Source organism: Hyperolius riggenbachi, chromosome 7 (assembly GCF_040937935.1).
Source record: "Hyperolius riggenbachi isolate aHypRig1 chromosome 7, aHypRig1.pri, whole genome shotgun sequence".
In the NCBI taxonomy this organism is placed as follows: domain Eukaryota; kingdom Metazoa; phylum Chordata; class Amphibia; order Anura; family Hyperoliidae; genus Hyperolius; species Hyperolius riggenbachi.
Genome location: NC_090652.1, coordinates 248,127,602 through 248,146,059, shown reverse-complemented (window position 1 = coordinate 248,146,059; position 18,458 = coordinate 248,127,602). Strand labels below are relative to the sequence as shown.

Below are 18,458 nucleotides of genomic sequence, written 5' to 3'. Positions count from 1 at the left end.
TTTCCTCTCCCTGATTTACATTCTGACATTTATCACATGGTGACATTTTTACTGCTGGCAGGTGATGTCAGTGGAAGGAGTTGCTGCTTGCTTTTTTGGCAGTTGTAAACAGCTGTAAATAGCCGTTATTTCCCACAATGCAACAAGGCTCTCACAGTGTGATGTCAGAACTATGATCCTGACATCATGGTTTAAAAGGAAATAAATATGGCAGCCTCGATATTCCTTTCATTTCAGTTGTCCTTTATTGATTTTTACATGTGCTCTCCATAACTACCATGTCTGTGTCAGTTCATCACAGATATGAGCAACAAAAACTAGAATACAAGAGAGGAGTTACCAGTTTTGCTTCTGACTGGACAGGTTGTGGCGATGAAGGGCCCGGAATTCCTGGAATAGTAGGCACCACGGTGACGGGTCTGACAATCTGTAACAGGAGAAAAAAAAAATCAGAATCTCTAATTTCAGGTAATTTCTGAACTGAATTTGATTTCAATTTACCTATATAGTTTCCATATCGTACAATGTCCATGCAAAATAAAACTAAACCTTGAGAAACTCATTGTCTGATGCTAAATCCCCAGCAATAGGCAAACATACCGTAAGTACTATTTACAGTTCTGCCCATAACTATTCATACTGGCTCTGGCAAATTTTGACTTAAAGTTACTTTTATTCGACCAGCAAGTCATTTTTTGACAGGAACTGACATAGGTTTCTCCCAAAAGATAATACAACAATGTACAAGAGGCATTATTGTGGAAAAAAAAACATTTCTCATCTTTTATTTACATTTGAGCAAAAAGTGTCTATTCCAAAATTATTCATACCCTTTTCAATAATCAATAGAACAGCCTTTATTGGCTATTACAGCAATCAAACGCTTCCTACAATTGCAGACCAGCTTTTTGCATGTCTCCACAGGTATTTTCTTTAACAATGAGCTCCAAATCTTTCAGGTTGATCTTTAGCTCCCTCCACAGATTCTCAGTTGGATTCAAGTCAAGACTCAGGCTAGGTCACTCCAAAACGTTAACGTTGTTGTCTGTTAACCATTTCTTTACCACTTTAGCTGCGTGTTTTGGGTCATTATCATGCTGAAATGTCCACTGGTGTCCAAGGCCAAGTTTCTCTGAAGACTGCCTGATGTTGTTGTTGAGAAACCTCATGTATTGCTCTTTTTTCATGGTGTTGTTTACTGTGATCAGGTTTCCTGGTCCGTTGGCGGAAAAACGTCCCTAAAGCATTAGGTTCCCACCACAATGTTTGACAGTGGTGATGGTGTTCTTTGGGTTGAAGTCTTCTCCTTTTTTACGCCAAATGAAGGAAACATCATTGTGACCAATCAATACAATTTTTGTTTCATCTGACCATAACACAGATCAGAAGTCTTCTTTGTCCAGATGAGCATTTGCGAAGGCCAAGCGATCTTTTGTGTGCCTTATCTGGAGAAGTGGCGTCCACCTTGGTCAGCATCTGTGGAACCCAGCAGTCTGTTGGATTGTCTGCCTTGAGACATTGCCACCAGCAGAGCCCAGATTCACCAGGATGGCCATGGTGGTGATCCTTGAATTCTTTTTTCACCTCTCTCACTATCCTCCTGGCCAGCACAGGTGTCACTTTTGGCTTCCGGCCAGGTCCTCCCAGATTTTCCACAGTGCGGAAGATCTTGTAATTTTTAATAATACTTTGCACTGTAGCCACTGGAACTTGAAAACATTTAGAAATGGCCTTGTAGCCATTTCCTGACTTGTGAGCAGCCACAATGCGCAGCCGCAGGTCCTCACTGGGCTCCTTTGTCTTAGCCATGACTGTCCACAAACCAACTGCAGAGAGCTTGTTGTTTTTCACCTGTTGAGTTGATTAAAACAGCTGTTCCCAATTGATCAGGATAATTAGGATGCTTTAGAACAGCTTGGACTATTTGGAATGGTATAGAACTTTGGACTTTCACACAGACTGTGAGTTTATGAAGGGTATGAATAATTTTGGACTGGACACTTTTTGCTCAAATGTAAATAAAAGCTGAGACATGTTTTTTTTTCTCCCCACAATAATGCCTCTTGTACATCGTCCTATTATCTTTTGGGAGACACAGGTCATTTCCCGTCAAAAAATGTCTTTCTGGTTGAATAAAAGTAACTTTAAGTCGAAATTTGCCAGGGGTATGAATATTTATGGGCAGCATTGTAATTCTGTCACGCGTTCACTAAAAAATAAACAACTTTAAAGCGGGATTGTCAGCCACAAAATCAAATTCCATTTACTTGCTGCTCTGTGTTTATTATGAAGTCTACATCCTGACCCTGTATTGCAAGCATTCCAATATAATCATAAATGTGTCTGCTATAATGTATCTTATCTCAGTCAGCTGGCTCTAATCTGGTACATTGCTGGGAAAAAGGAAGCTTGTTATCTCCTTGCCCACTTTCTTGCTCCTCAATGATTGGCTGAGAGCAGTACAGTGAGAGATGAGGCTGAGAAGGGAAATACACCTCATATCTCTGCAGAAGCTGTTGAAATACGATGTGTGCTGTGCTCATATGTGTTTACAAGGCAAGCTAGATATGACAGTGCACTTTCTAGTACAGAGCTCAGTGGGGAGGAGGGCTGTCAATGCATACATCATTTCAAGCAGAGAAGAAAAAAAAGATTAAGAGAGGATCGGCTTCAATCAGAGGAAGTAAAGATGGAAAATGCCTAGAACAGTTTTTTCTTAATTTACTATAGAAAATTCACTGAAATCTAAACGTGACAATCGAAATGTGTGTATGTATCCAGAGAGTTCCACAATCTCATCACACCCCAGTGTTCCAGCACTGCGTCCTTATAAGGAACCGGAGCTCTGCATAAAATCACAAATCTTTAAGACTGAACCGCGCATGCGCAGGACTCTCAAGCCGGCCGGCGTGATGATGCATAGCATGTGGTGGGGGGCACGCACGGCTGACTTCAGGCCAAGTCATTTATTAACAGAGCCACCAGCAGGTCCAGAAGAGGAGCTAGGAGGGCTCCGGGGAACCTTGCAGGCTATGGAGAGCTGGAGGAAGCCTCCTGTAAGTCCAGATTGCAATTTTAAGCAGAGCTCAGGGTCCCTTTAACCTATTTTGGTTCCTGGACGTAGAAACTACGTCCAGGAACCATGCGCGCTACCGCGCGCTCCCGCGGCTGATCGCGCGCATGCACGCGCACTCCCGGCCGCGGATTCGGTAGCCAGGGAATCAATGTATCGGGCTATGGTGCCCGATCACTGATTCCTCTCCCCCGCTGAAAAAGCGACAGCTTCTCTCAGAAGCTGTGCTTTTTCTGGCTGTTCCCTCCCCGATGCGTCACTCTAAGCGTGTGTTACGCTTAGAGTGACGTCATGTAAACAAACTCATGGCCGCCATCTTGCGGCCAAAAAGTAATACTACAACTGAAAGTAAAAATAAATAAAAATTAACACACATTTACAATATAAATCTATTGTTTACCTCCCACCCTCCCGAAACTACCCAAATAAAATGTTTACTATAAAAAAAAAAACCCATTACAATAAAAAAAAAACATGTAAATATTTACCTAAGGGTCTAAACTTTTTAAATATCAATGTAAAGATGAAATATTTCTATATTTTTTTTATTTTAAACTTGTTAATAGTGATAGATGCAAAATGGAAAAAATGCACCTTTATTTCCAAATAAAATATTGTCACCATACATTGTGATAGGGACATAATTTTAATGGTGTGATAACCGGGACATATGGGCAAATACAATACGTGAGTTTTAATTATGGAGGCATGTATTATTTTAAAACAATAATGGCTGAAAACTGAGAAATAATGAATTTTTCCATTTTTTTCTTATTCTTCCTGTTAAAATGCATTTACAGTAAAGTGGCTCTTAGCAAAATGTACCCCCCAAAGAAAGCCTAATTGGTGGCGGAAAAAACAAGATATAGATCAGTTCATTGTGATAAGTAGTGATAAAGTTATAGGCTAATGAATGGGAGGTGAACATTTCTCACGTGAAAACCATGGAACCTGAATGGGTTAAGCATATTTGATGAAAAAAAAAAATCTGTGTACAAGCTTCTCCATACTGGGAATATGTGAGTAATGTCTGTCCATGCCCAGTAAAATGAAACCGCTCATGCACGGAAGCCTAGACACAAGAAGATAAAGGCCCAAAGTAACAACAGAGAGCTAGAAAAGGATCCGGGAAGCCTCTTGACCATCCAGTGAAAAATAAATAAATAAAAATGCATTGTTCTAGAGAATATGTAGTTTTCTTCATCCTAACACTAAGACAATCCTTGTCCCCACAGTGCCCCTCCCCACCCCAATCATGTACATAATCCCCTAAAGTTCTAATGAGCAAGTCAAGTTGGGCTACTGCTCTACTGAAGCATCCCATCCTCCAGCAGTCACTTTTGGGAGGTGGCGTGGGGCATGTGCTACTCATCCCCTGCCTTTGTGGATATGAGGGGGTATGGTTGTTACAGCCACTAACCATCACTTCCTGGTCTGTTGAGTAATGCAGACATGGCTATGCAGTGTGTCGTAAAAGATATGGTGCAGATGGTTGAAGCAGAGGTGTGGCCAGTTGCTACTCAACCTCCCTCCAGTTGCTTCCCCTTCATCTCAGGTGAGCTGGGACCCAGAGGAGGCATTAGTGTTTCTGGATTATGTGTGTATGTGGTTTCTTTTTCACATGGTGCAGTTTTAACTTGCATTTGTGGATGAAACAACAAACAAAATCACCAAATTAACAACACAGAGGCGCTTAGCGAATACCTGACCCAATACTGCCATATACTCCCTGTTTCATTGCCTGATGAAGCGGGTTTAGGCCTGTGAAACGCGTTGCAACTTGTTTTTGGAGTATATTAATAAATTGTCGACTATTTTGAAATTGACAGCATCTGTGTCTGCCTTTTGGAGGTAAGTCCAAAAGGCAGACACATAGGGCTTGATTCACAAAGCGGTGCTAACCTACTTAGCACGTCTAAAGTCTTTAGACGCGCTAACCAGGGTGCTAAGTAGGTTAGCCCCGGATTTCTCAATCATATCGTGCGCTAACTTTGCGCGCGTAAAGTTTTACGCGTGCAAAGTTTTATGCGCGCTAAGTCCCATAGGCTTTAATGGGCACTTCGCGCGGTGCGCCCTGCGCTCTGTGCAGTACGCGCGTAAAGTTTTACGCGCATAAAGTTTTGCGTGCGTAAAGTTTTATGCGCGAAAAGCATGTTTAGACGTGCTAAGGGGGTTTTCACAGGCGTGCTAACAGTTAGCACCGCTTTGTGAATCAAGCCCATAGCCTTTTAAAAAATGTTTAGTATATTTTACTCTTCTGGCGCCTCTGTTCACCTCATTACCTAAATTACCAAAGTAGATAAAAATAGCACAAAGAGCAAAAAGAGATTCTCTCAACTTCCAATATAGAACAGCCAAGAAACAAAATATGTCTCTATAGCTGAGGAAGACAGTCAATTATACCATTACAATAGTAGCGACAGACTGCTGCACAAGACCCTGTTTCAGAATATATCAATTCCCAAGCCATGAAGTGAACAGGACAGCAGTCTGCATTTTACACCTTTTTTCCCCAAATTCACTAAGATTTCCCACATGCAGTAGAAGTTTGGTAATATCACAAAAAAACATGCTTCAATTCACTCAGCCCTGTTTGGTAGTCTCACTAGCTGTGGAGCAGGTCAAGCAGCCAGCTATTAGTCTTCTCTTACAAGTCTGTGCATGAGCTGTTCTATTTTCTCTCCAGTACACCCCCTTTAGATGTGCATCTTTGTTAACTAGAGAGAGCTCTTCTGTGTATTAGTATACAGATCTGCATATCTAAAGGTATGCACATTTTAAAATGTATCCTTCTCCTGCTCTGCCGTTCTGAAGTCCCGCCCACCAGAGTATCTGCTCAAATGGGATGAGAAGCGGGGCTGTGTGGCTCTCCCTATAGGCTGTCTGGCTCTCCATATTGGCTGTCTGCTACATCTGTCAACTTTTACTGCATGGAGATTGTGAGTTACCAGCTAGTCAGCTAGTACTTGATTTACGGAATGCTTCAATCTTTGTAAATTGCAAATTCTTGACATTTCTTGAGGTATTTACCGCAAGAGTCGACAATTTACCTCACTAGTTGGTAATTTTACTTTTGAGTGCAGTAATAGGTTTAGTGAATTGGCATTTGGCAAGGTAATCGGTAAAATCAGCCAAATGCGGTAATGCTTAGTGAATGGAGTCCAATATGAATTAGAAAAATACACAAGCTGAACTGAGATTTTAAATTGTTGCACTATTTATCTATGTAGTGTTTCATAGAATGATGTAACCCTCCCCTTCATTGCATCTGAGAGGCTCAGCCCCTCTAGGTCTCCCTTTTTTTATTGACCAATCATGTTACTGACCAGCTGCCAATTACCCTAATTACTTGTGAGTTGTGCTGCCAGGTTTTTCTTAAAGCATTACATAACTTTTCCAGTCTTTTCTTGCCCCATACCAACTTTTCACAAATGTGTCGCTGGCATCAAATTCAAAATAAATGTATATATTTCATAAAACAGTAAAATTGCAGTTTCAGCAGTTTATATATTGTCTTTGTACTATTTTTAATTAACAATAAGGTTGAAATAATTTGGTTTTATTTACAGTTTACTCTGCACCCCAGCTTTTTTTTTTAGGGGGGGGGGGGGGGGGGGAATAGGTCATATATGAATCCTCATTATTGTTGTATTTTCCTGGCAACTGTGATGCATCAATTCATGGTTTACAGCAGAATTGCAAAGTGTTATTGCTTTCGTGTTACAAATGCTATTGGAACCTTCAAAATTAGATAACAAAAGTAAAAGAGAGCCTGTTTATAAGCAGAATAAAATATTGTTTCAGCAAATAATAATTAGATTCAACAGTATTATTAATGCTGATAGCTGTGGTGACTGTATATATTTTAATTTTCAAAATTATTTCGGAATGGCTGACCTACAGCTAATAAGCAGATCAGATGCTTATAGCAGGTATGTGGTTAAGGGCTGGTTCAGATGGACGGACAGCTGTCAGCATCCATACCCATTGTTTACTAGTGGGATCTACCGCGTCCTGCAGTTAGATGAATGGGAGCGTTCATTTCAATGCATTTACCGTTGACTGACCTTAATTGCGCAAGTTCTACAGTCACTTTTTCCGAGATGATGCTTATACCTTCTGGGTTTGTGGCTCTGTGTCCTGCTAGGGGCTCAAAACACGACGATGAACCGATGGGAAGTTATGACAAATACTTTTCTGCTAGGTAGCAGAAAAGCATTTGACATTGGGTAAACAAGCCACCGGCAGTTGCCCGTTTGAACCAGCCTTTAAAAGATACCTTAGCACTGTGAAAAATAAAAAAAGGGGGGGGGGGGAGCAGGCATGTATAGGACGCTCTTCTCATGCCCACTGTGATGTCACAACTTTGTAGTGCACATGCGCATCCCGGCCACGAGTGCGTGACCAAGGACATGTGTTGCCGAGCAGCGCCTGCGCACTGGGCAACTACCCTCCTGAACCAGAAGTAGCTTTGGAGGGCTATTAAAATGTAACGGAGGGGGACAGAGGAGAATAGGGGGAGTGATGGGCATAAGGAGAGCATCCTACACATGCCTGTTTCCCCCGAGTTTTAATTTTTTTCACAGCGTTAAGGTATCCTTTAAGTATTGCAGTGAAAAGATGACTTTTTGCCTGCCTGCTAGGCAACTGGTATTTTTTTTTAATTTAGAATAAGGTTAATAAAAGCATGTTTACTGTAAGTGGACACCATTCTACGGTGCAGTTCAGTCGTACTGGCCAACATCTTGGGCATGCCCATATTTAGCCTGACCTATGGAGTACAGAGGATTATGGGAATGTTAAGCTCAACAAAGATTTCAGGTAATTACTCTGCTGACATGAAAACATGACTAAACAAAATGGCTTTTTTATTACACTTACCAGAAGTAATGCACACCATGTAATACGCACAAGAATGAACCATCACCGCTTTAAAATCAATGAAGGTAAAATGGACACACCAGTGGGCCAACACTTCTGTGAACCAGGACACAGCATGCAAGATCTAAAAGTACTTGTTCTTAAAGGGAACCTGTACTGAGTAAAATTATTTAAAATAAACACATGAGGTAACTTCAAATGAACATTACATAGTTACCTTGCCATCAGCTCCTCTCAGAAGCTCACCATTTTCTTCTGACAATGATCCCTTCCAGTTCTGACAACATTTTGTCAGAACTGAAATATATCAGTTGCTGTCAGTTATAGCTGAGAGGAGAACTGATGTGTCCATGTTTCCCTATGGCTCAAGTGGCGATGTTACAGTTTAACTGTGTGCTGACCAGAAAGCTGTTATGGAGTAATGGCCATTTTCAAAATGGAGGACAGAGAATTGAATTGATCACAGTGGACGAACAGGACGCAGGAGAGGAGAAAGAGATTGATAAGTAGAGTGCACGGGAGGTAAGCATGACTTGTTCATGTTTATAATTTTCAGTACAGGTTTTCTTTAAGGGTAAATTCAAAAATGAACAATCAAGAAAAATTTCTGAGTACAAATTTATGAAAAGGTTCAAGACATTAACAGAAGGTTTAAATTGTGGAACAGGATTCGTGACACTTTATGTAACATGATTGATTTGGCTTCATGATCTTCAGAAACCTGCTGGATTTTATGTATGCTTGCACTAACTCACTGGCGCCAGCCTGCTGATCACCTGACACCTAACGGAACAGTAACCAGCACAACTGTCATCTTCATGTTTACCATTTACTTGCATCAGTGTTTTACTTCAGCTAACATCTAGAAATATGCCTGAAGAAGGGGACTAGATCCCAGAAAGCTTGCATCATTTAACTCTATCAGTTAGCCATTAAAAAGGTATTATTTTTTACAAAACATTGTTTTTTCTACCTATATACTTACCAGAATTTAAACTTTACAAACCATACCCCAAAGAACATTTAATTTGCCAAATTACAGATATGCTATACCTCCGTTCTGTAGAGAACTACAGAAACAGATACAGAACTTTGTTTAGAAAGTAAAGAAATCAAGAAGAGCCACCATGACAACACTCTTTAAAAATAGCTCAAGCTGAGAACTAAGCCTCCCCTTCAATAAATCATCCTATTTAGTATCAATATTGATGTATCCAAATGATGGTGGACATCATCTACAGATAGGAAATGGAAAATGGAAGAAGAAACAGTCTCTCCAAGGTCGCTCTTATCTCTAATTCACAACCACAGAAGTGTGCATCTCCTTAGTCAAGGGTTAAATTATGAGCAACAGTTGAGTAACCCTTAAAGGAAACCAAGCAACACTTTTCTTTTAATGGTTTCTAGTAGCTATAGGAGCTGCCATGTTCCTCCCTCCCCTTCTAGCTGCCTATTATTTATCCACAGGGAAGGTGTGAAGATAGCATCTGTGGCTTCTGTAAACTCTTTGAAGCACATTGTTTCCCTCCCCCCCCCCCCCCCCATCAGTCCTTTATCCTTTAGCATGCATATTTAATGTGCTATTGGTGCTCAGTTCACTTTAATGTCTCACGTATCGCACTATCCTCCCTTAATTCACTATCCTTTATATTCTCAGACCTTACTCTTAAAACTCAGTAGGACTCAGGAATAAAATATCTAAATGACCTTTGAAACAATAAAACAAAAATTTTGAACATTCTCTACAGGAAATCTTAATGTAATTTACCACAGCTACCTAACTAAATTTACCTAAACTAAACTAAAATCACTCTTAAAGACTGTAAAAGTGATTTCTATTGTCTATGTTATTTTAGTGGCAATCCTTTATGGTACCTCCTCTAAGCTACACAGAATCTGAGCCTTGGAATAACTGAATCTACCATCAACTGAACTATGCTAAATCTAAATTTGCCTTCTTAGAACAGAAGGTATTTGCAATTACTTAGTTTTATGGGAGATAGAGAGATCTCCCTTAAAGTGTATTTGAGACGAAAAAAAAAAGCTTTTTTTTTTAGCACCTAGGGCTTCCTCCAGTCCCGTTCAGGCCATTAGCTCCCTTCGCCTTCCTCCTGGGCGGTCTCGAATCCTCTGCTAGCCGTCCGGTAATATCTTCCAGTAAATGCAAGTGGGCCACGTACTGTGCATGCATGGCCCAGCTGCGCAGACACCACAATTAGCTTCCATCGCTGGGAGTGTTCTGTACCTGCACAGTACTATTGCACAGGCACAGAATGCTCCTGGCAACTGGAGCTTGATGAGGGCATGTACAGGGCCAAACCGCACATTCGCAGTATGCGGTGACAGGCGACGATTGGAAGATATACCTGGATGGCCAGCAGAGGATCAAGGTGGCCCAGGAGGACGGCGAGGGAGGTATGTATAAATCTTTTTTTCTTTCTTTCTTTTTTTTTTTTTTAAGGCAAATCTACTTGCTGCATAGCGTTTTTGTAAGAGGGCCTCTGCTCCCCTTGAGCCCCTTACAGTAATTTTGTGGTTCTGGGTCACCGTAAGCTATTTGAGTACTCTGTAAAACCAACTGAGGAAATTTAGACCATTGCAACTAAACTCCCAACTAGGTACAACACTGGGAAACACAGCAAAAAAGATTTTTCTCTATGAAAGTATTTACTGGTAAACTAAATACATGTATTGTATATTCTGGCGTATAAGACTAATATTTAACCCTTGAAAATTTTCTGATAAGTCAGGGGTCGTCTTATATGCCGGGTGTCATTGATGCCGGGTGATGCGCCCTATCCTGTTACCGATTCTCGCTGCTAAGGACTGTAGTGAAGCAGCGCAGGCGCACATGTGCAAGATCTGAGAGGCAGAGGAGGAGGTAAATAGGATACAAGAGTGGGCCAGGAGGGTGTAAGATGCGTGTTTTATGGGCACAGCGCAATCTATACCATACCACTTCCATACCACTGATAGACAGGGTGAGCTGACCAATCCACTTAGGGAGAGGGAGAGTTTACTAATCGCCTATATACCGTTATATACTGGGTACCACATACAGTACAGCACCATGTTCATACATAGCCGCAGCATATTGTGTTTTTTTATTTTTATTTGGTCTGTGTTAGAAGAGGGGGTAGTCTTATAAGATGAGTATATTCCAAACTCTGTATTTCAACTGGAAAAGTTGGGGGTCGTCTTATACGCCCAGTCGTCTTATACACCGTAATATATGGTATTAGTAACAACTCTATTCTATGCCAGAAGCACTGTGAACAAATCAGCCAAATTTATCATATCTTCTGGATGTTCCCAAAATAAAAACTTGGTAGCCAGAAATCAAAAGGTTGATACAAATGGGGGCGAGCACCTACTTCAAAACTCTTCTCTTAAATAGCACTGTTACATAAGAAAGTATCACAATTTGAGGCACAATATAGAGTAGAACTCATAAGGATTTTAGAAATGACCAGGGTGCTATTGGCATCCAATTGAGATCACCAGATATCTTCTTTGCGACTCAACTTATCAATAAGGTAACATATGATCGGCAACTAGAAAAATGATTTACAAAAAATAACTGGTAAAGGAAGTAGAGTTGTAAATAATAGTCTTCTGCCCTGTAACCAAATTTAAAAAATATTTTAAATAGAAACCTTGACAGGATAATCCCTCAAATAAAGAACTTAGGAAGAATATTTTGGAACTAGTCTCTTTCTACTGTTGTATAATTATTAAGATCTGAATCTTTCAAAAAGTTCTATAAATAACCCAGTGGTAATACCCAATTTGTCTGTTACTATTTCAAAAAACTTATTTTACTAAGAAAATCTGTTTTAGTATAAATTCAAAAGAGTACAATTTTGTCTCATACTAGAGTTCAAGTGACAGGAAGAGTAAAAAAAAATAGGGGTTTACCACTAGAGGGCGAACTTTACAAGAAAGATCACTGTGTTGTCACAACCACCACAGCAAAATGTACTGTACTTGGCCTGCCACACATGTTAATATACTAAACATTATTGTATTTATTTAATAACATAAAAACACTAGGACACTGGGGAAAAATAACACAGATAGGCCAATCACATCTTTGAATTCAATATGCAAACAAAGTGATATACTTAGCCTCCCCAGCATTTAATTTCCCTGTGATTTTTGTACCAAAAGCAGTACTATTTTTGTTAAGTATTTCTTTATATTGTAAGCATTTTTGCAGACCACTTGCAAGTTGTGGTCTAACAAGATGTCTGCAAGCATGCATTAATATAATAAAAGCTGTTTTTTTATTTTTTATTTTATTAAAAATATGATTATTTTTTTTTTTACTTTCTTGTTTGCTGCTATGGGCAGTAGCGTTGCCCATAGCTTTTTTTCTTGTATTTACAATTTTTTATATTGGATCCAATACAGTTGTTTGTATTGAATCCAATACAAAAAAAATTAAATTTGCTGCCTGATGTGATGACGCTGCTTATGCCCGACACCAGGGGGCGCACATAATGTCAGAGGGACACGCCGGGAAACATGATCGCCGAGGGAAAGGAAGCAAAGGAGGAAGAAGAGGAGATCGCCGCCACGGATCGCCGTGAAGAAGAAGGGTATACACTCGCAGGGAAGCGGTGAGGTGCCGGCGAGGGATTCCTCTACGCCAGAGATGTGGGTGAGTGATTGTAGTTACTGGACGAGCCTGACTCGTCCTTACCATTTCCAGATATATTTTTTTAAGGATGCTAGGAAGCTTAATAAAATGATTTGTTTGTTATAAAGCTACAGAAAATGTATTTCAAGAGTAAAGCTGACTATACAACAATTTTTCCATTTGTTTGAGCAGACAATTCGAATGTTCTATCAATGCAATTCTAACTCTCTAAATTCCATCAGCCACAAGAAATTGCTATATAATGCAGACATAAAAGGACTTCCGGTGGAAAACTGCAGTCGATGGTACAAGAATCTGATGGGTTTTTGGTATATCTCAATCTATTCATGTGCCATCAGATTTTAAAGCACATACCCCTATTTTCAACACGCTTTTCTCGATTTAACTTGTTTTTCACAACTGCACTAACAGTGCATTGCTGGCTGTATGGGGTACTGTGATTAGTTAATATTTCATCATTAGTCAATACCTTTATCAATGAGTTAATCCAACTGAAAATTAATCACACCTAAACTGATGCGCGTATGGCTAGCTTAAGATGAAAACTGATCATACTCAAACCAGATCCACTGGTCTAGCTACTAAAGAATGTCTCCAAGGAACAGTCAGAGCTCAGGACAGTGGTCCTCAAACTATGGCCCGTGCACCAACTTCTCCCCCCCCCCCCCCCCCTCCCAAGGCTTTTTTACTGACCTCCAAACACAAAATGTATAACTTATAGATGCAGCCCTCTGCACCTTTATATATTGGCGGCCCACACATAGAATAGCAGTGCTGGCACCACCCATCCACATACTGTAGAAGCCAGTGAGCAGTCATTAGCTGGCTTCCAATCCAATTCTGCATCAGTTGACACTGCTGTCCAACTGGACGGCAGGTTGTCACCTGGGTATGCTTCACTGTCTGGTGCACAAAGACGTTCTTCAGTCGCCACATGACTGAATGGCTGCTGCTAGGAAGTCTCCTCCAGGCCTGATCGGGGGAAATCAATACCTAGATTTAATGTAATATTCTTCAACATCATTTTATGTATGTTCTGGCCCCCCAGCAGTCTGAAGTATGATAACCCGGCCCTTGACCGAAAAAGTTTGGAGACCCCTGGCTTAGGACTACAAATTGTTGAACTGAGTTGGTAATTTGGTCAAAATTGATGGCACCTTCTCTGCTAGTCAGTACAGGAAGGGTTGCTTCATCAAATAACATCTGGTGGATGTTTGATTGCGCTAAACCTCATCCTTCAGCATGACAGCACACAGGACTAAAACAATAAAGATCTATCTGCACTGAATACAAGATCCGCAAACCATGGCACAGATGTTATGGCCCCATTAATCATCAATTCAGTCTGAGATTACTTGCAAAGACAGAAGCCAGTAGAATAGTGCCACCTTCTCCAGGATTGTTTAAAATAACCTATCACACCAGTACCTTCAGAGACTGCATGCAAATCAACCTAATAAATTGCTGCTGATGTAAAGGCAAAAAGGTAGTCTCTGAACATCTCGGTGACTTTCAGCACCCCAATATCTGCTAAAATGCCTACTTGGAACAGCGGATCATCAGAGCTCCAACAACAGCCACCTTGATATTGAACAAAAGTACAACTGCAAAAGCACTTCCATGATTTCAGATAGAATGAAATGTACTCCCACAATCATTTATGTCCGAGAGCTGAAGCCTAATAATGTTACAGCGCTATAGAATCCAACTTGCAGACAGCAGTTTCAGGCTAGGTCAAGCTCCATCAGCGCAAGGCATTGGCTGTTATGGCACAGGAGGTCAACCTACCTTGAAACAGCTGATAAGCATATCACTATACACCTCCGCCTCTGCATGTAAGCCTAGCTTTTTAGGGTATTCCTTTTAAAGCTTGCTAACTGTTGGGCTGAACTGCTGAACTTCTGGCTCAAATGGAGATTCGGTAATTAAAAAATCAGACATGCAGGTTATGTGTTCTGCCACCTCCCTGACTTTTCTGTCTATATGACTAATAAACAGAAGCTAATGGAGTACAAAGATCAGAAAAGGCAGGACTGGTTTATTTTTGAGAGAGTAAATACAGCAGCTTCCGTAATCTTCTTGGCATCAAGAAATATAACTGTCCACTGTACAAACGATATAAAGCCCCAGCTTACCCTCTGTTTATATGAATACACTGCTTTTCCTCAAGTCCTTTTAAAATTCTATGAAATAAATTTTTGAAGTTGATGTTTTGTGGGGAAAAAAAATCATAGTTGCCCATTTTCACCTTGTCAGCCTATTTGCTCTTGCTAGTTCCCACCTCTCCACAACCAAACACAGCCAAGCCCCCAGGTCACATGGATACAGTAGCAACACACCCAGGGTCGGATTTAAGGCAAGGCCACATAGGCCTTGGCCTAGGGCACCACAGGATCAAGGGCGGGTGGGCAGAAAGCTGTACTGGGGGGGAAGGATCCCCTGGCTACCTATACTGGAGGGAGGGGGTAATCAGGCTATTTATTCGTAAGGGTCATCTGGCTTCTTATACTAGCTGGAAGGGGTTATTAGGCTACCTACACTGGAGGGGTCATCTGGCTACCTATACTAAAGGGGGCGGCTGCTGACAGTGGCCTTGGGCGGTAAAGCGTACAAATCCGGCCCTGAACACACCCCACATAACAGTGGAGCCGCTCTGAGCGCCCTGCTTGCTTAATCCACTCCTCCTTGTGACCTCAGTCTATCATGCTACAATGCAGTCTCCATGTGTCCTACCAAGGAGTGATCCCAACTGCTTGTCTGGGAGAGGACTGAGCAGGAGCACACACATCATTGAGGAGGAGATAGGCAGAGGCGGATTAAGGTGACATGGGAGCCCTAAGCAAGTAACAACTTTGGACCCATCCTGGCTTTCTTAGTAAGATTTGGTGGTGGCTAGCACCAATGAGGCCCCTAGACTTCCCTTATTTGCCCAGTAAGCAATCTGGGTCTAGAGATTGACACCTATTTTTCAGTAAATTAGGCAATGCAACTTTTTTTCTAAAAATCAGTTATTTCTTTTGTACATTATTGCATTAAACGTAACCATACATTTTACATTTCACATACTCAATGACGATATGCAGTCGTAGAAACTAGAGAAAAAAAACTCGACCTTCAACCATATTTCAATGTCCATAATGTTGGGTATTTGGAAAAAAGTAATGGCAGTATGAAATGAATACAAGGGAAATGAAAAGTATACAATGAATAGTCCACTATACATATCTACAGATCAAAACCACTAGGAGAATCACATGCATGCAGACTTACTGGGACTGAAGCAGGTATGTGTACATTGGAATTGGTGATTGAGGCAGGAATAGCAACAGGCATGGTTTGTCCATTGGGAAGATGTAACAAGAGAGGAAAAGGAGCTGGAACTGGTCTGAGGATAGAAAAAAGAGCAGGGAACCTGCCTTAAAAACCAGGAAACCACAGACTTACACATGAGAAAATTGGGGAAACAGATGCACATATCTTGCTTCACTTATGAAAACCAGGGCAAGGATGTTATGCATTAGGTATTGATCAAATTATGTTACAGATAAAGCCCCATTCCAGGACCATTGTTTTTTTAGGGCTTATTCACACTAGGCGCTGATCCATGCGTTTTGATGGATTGCTCCTAGGTTGCTTTTAGGAAGATAACATGAAAGTCTGTTTGACTTTCATGTTAACTTTCACATTAGACAAATCGTTCCAGAGCGTTATGTTGTAATGCATCTGGGAGCTTCGTAACATACAGTGCCGGCGTTTTTCTGCCTGGTGAATTAGAACTACCGCCGCTAATCAGCGTCGCACTGCAACTTCCCAACATCATGCTGCAGGACAGAACGCGTGCAAGAAATCAGGTTCATGCACGCGTTATCTAATGTGAAAGAGGATCTGTGTAGACTGGGCCCAAGCAATTGTATCTTTATGTGTAAGCCCGCTTGATTGCGGAAAATTGCAAAATGTAAAATTCATGCACACTTCTCCCAGAGTAAAAAGCACTATTCATTACTTTTTTTCCTGTTATCACTTACAGTAGGCAGCAAAAATTTGACAGATCTGATATGTTTTGGACTAGTCCATCTCCTTATGAGGGATTCTCAGTACGTCCTCTCTTTTTCATAAAAGTACTCTATGAAAAAGACCTATACAAAGATACCAGCCAGTCTTCTGTACTCACCTGCACACTATTTGGGCAGTTGAACTGAGCAACTGCTGTTCAGTAAGTGCTTTTGAACATAATAGCAAACCCCAGGAAACCCCTATGAGGAGACTAGTCCAAAACATGTCAGATCTGTGAGCTTTTTCCAACCAATTGTGACAGCAATGTAGGAAAAAATATAATTATAGTGCATTCTACTCTGGAACAAATGTACATTTTATAGATATGCATACAGTACACATACATTTTAGATGTTACAAATGTTTGTGATAATGGTCCTTTATTATCATCTTAAAATACCTGGGCAGGAGCTCACACACTGTCCACTTTCTGCAACACAGACTGTCACTGCTATAGGCTGCAGTCTTCTCAGCAAGATCTTCTCTGTGTCTGCCCCATTGCAGTCTGAGCAGTAGTGTGATAAAATCCAAGCAGTGACAGCATAGAAAGTTTGAAAATGACTCAATGTACTCATCTGCTTCTGGTCATGTGATCAAAATGTTAAGATGGGTTTAGCTGCTGAAGAGCGAGCCTCATTTCATACAAAAAAAGACAAGATGAAAGTGCTCAAATTACTAAGCTTTTAGATGGCATCTGTAGTCCTGTGCCTGGAGGTAGGCTTCATAATTAGATTGTACATTTGACAAGCTGCTATGAGCAAGACCTCTACATCTCCAATGCATCAGATATAATAACTGAGCCATTTAAAATTCTAATACAATGTGGAAAAATGTCACAGAATATGCAGTTTTCATGCTATCAGTTTAGAAAAAGATAATAGGTCATTGCTGACAACATGATTTCACTGAAAAATATTATATTTGGCCATTTTCAGTTATTTTTGTACTATTATTAATGTACTCCATCATTAATAAAGAGGCATTGTAATAAAAACAATGTAATTAATAAAAGTGCTTATTTTTTTATAATATCCACTTATAAATTATTTAGTTAGTGTTTGTCGGTTGTAAAATCTTTCCTCTCCCTGATTCACATTCTGAAATATGCCGGGGGAGAGGACTGGAGAGTTAGACATATCTAATCAGCCTAGGCCAGTGATCTGCAAACTTGGCTTACCAGCTGTTAAGGAACTACAAGTCCCACAATGCATTGCAGGAGTTTGACAGCCACAGTCATGATTCATAAAGGCAAATGCATTGTAGGACTTGTAGATCCTTAACAGCTAAGTTAGCAAATCACTGGCCTAAGCTAAGCATCACTGGGGGAGGGGGCAGGACTACATTCAATATGCAGCGATATTGAGATATAGGAAGTGTTTCAGATGCTGAAACCAAGAGAATTACTGTAAATTACTGCATTCTAATAGGCCGTGACAGTGCCTCTTTAAAGGATAACACCTCCTTATTGAAGACTGGTATAGCAGATAAGTATACGAGAGATATGCAATGTGTGATAAAACCTGAGTCCCATCAACATCATACAACATGAGTTCCTATCAAGAACAGGGAAGTGGGCGTGGTCAGCTCCAGGGCTGCGGAAGGCAAGTAAGGCCCTAAGGAAGATGATTGAGCTATATAAATAAATAATAAGGCATCCTTCTCTATTTAGATGTACAAAAACAGCCTATAGGGATGAAAGGATCTTTGAAGTAAACCGAAAAATAGGGCAAAGGATTTATTTAATTATACGGAGTGTTAGTTCCATTTATGTTCCTCAGTCATGTTTCT

The 18,458-nt window shown here is 40.6% G+C and overlaps 1 protein-coding gene across 4 annotated transcripts in view; it reads right to left on the bottom strand.

The window, feature by feature from the left end:
• The window catches only part of ATF2 (activating transcription factor 2), a 158,012-nt gene that overhangs the window by 98,401 nt on the left and 41,153 nt on the right, over window positions 1-18,458 (bottom strand). For all 4 annotated transcript variants that reach the window (XR_011023019.1, XM_068247016.1, XM_068247018.1 and 1 more), the window contains 2 exons: window positions 15,888-16,002; window positions 341-427 (listed from right to left, as the gene is read on the bottom strand). Coding sequence is in view for 3 of the 4 variants with exons in the window: in XM_068247016.1 (XP_068103117.1) it covers window positions 341-427; window positions 15,888-16,002 (202 nt within the window). In the remaining variant the exon portion in view is untranslated. The remainder of the gene's footprint in view (window positions 1-340; window positions 428-15,887; window positions 16,003-18,458) is intronic.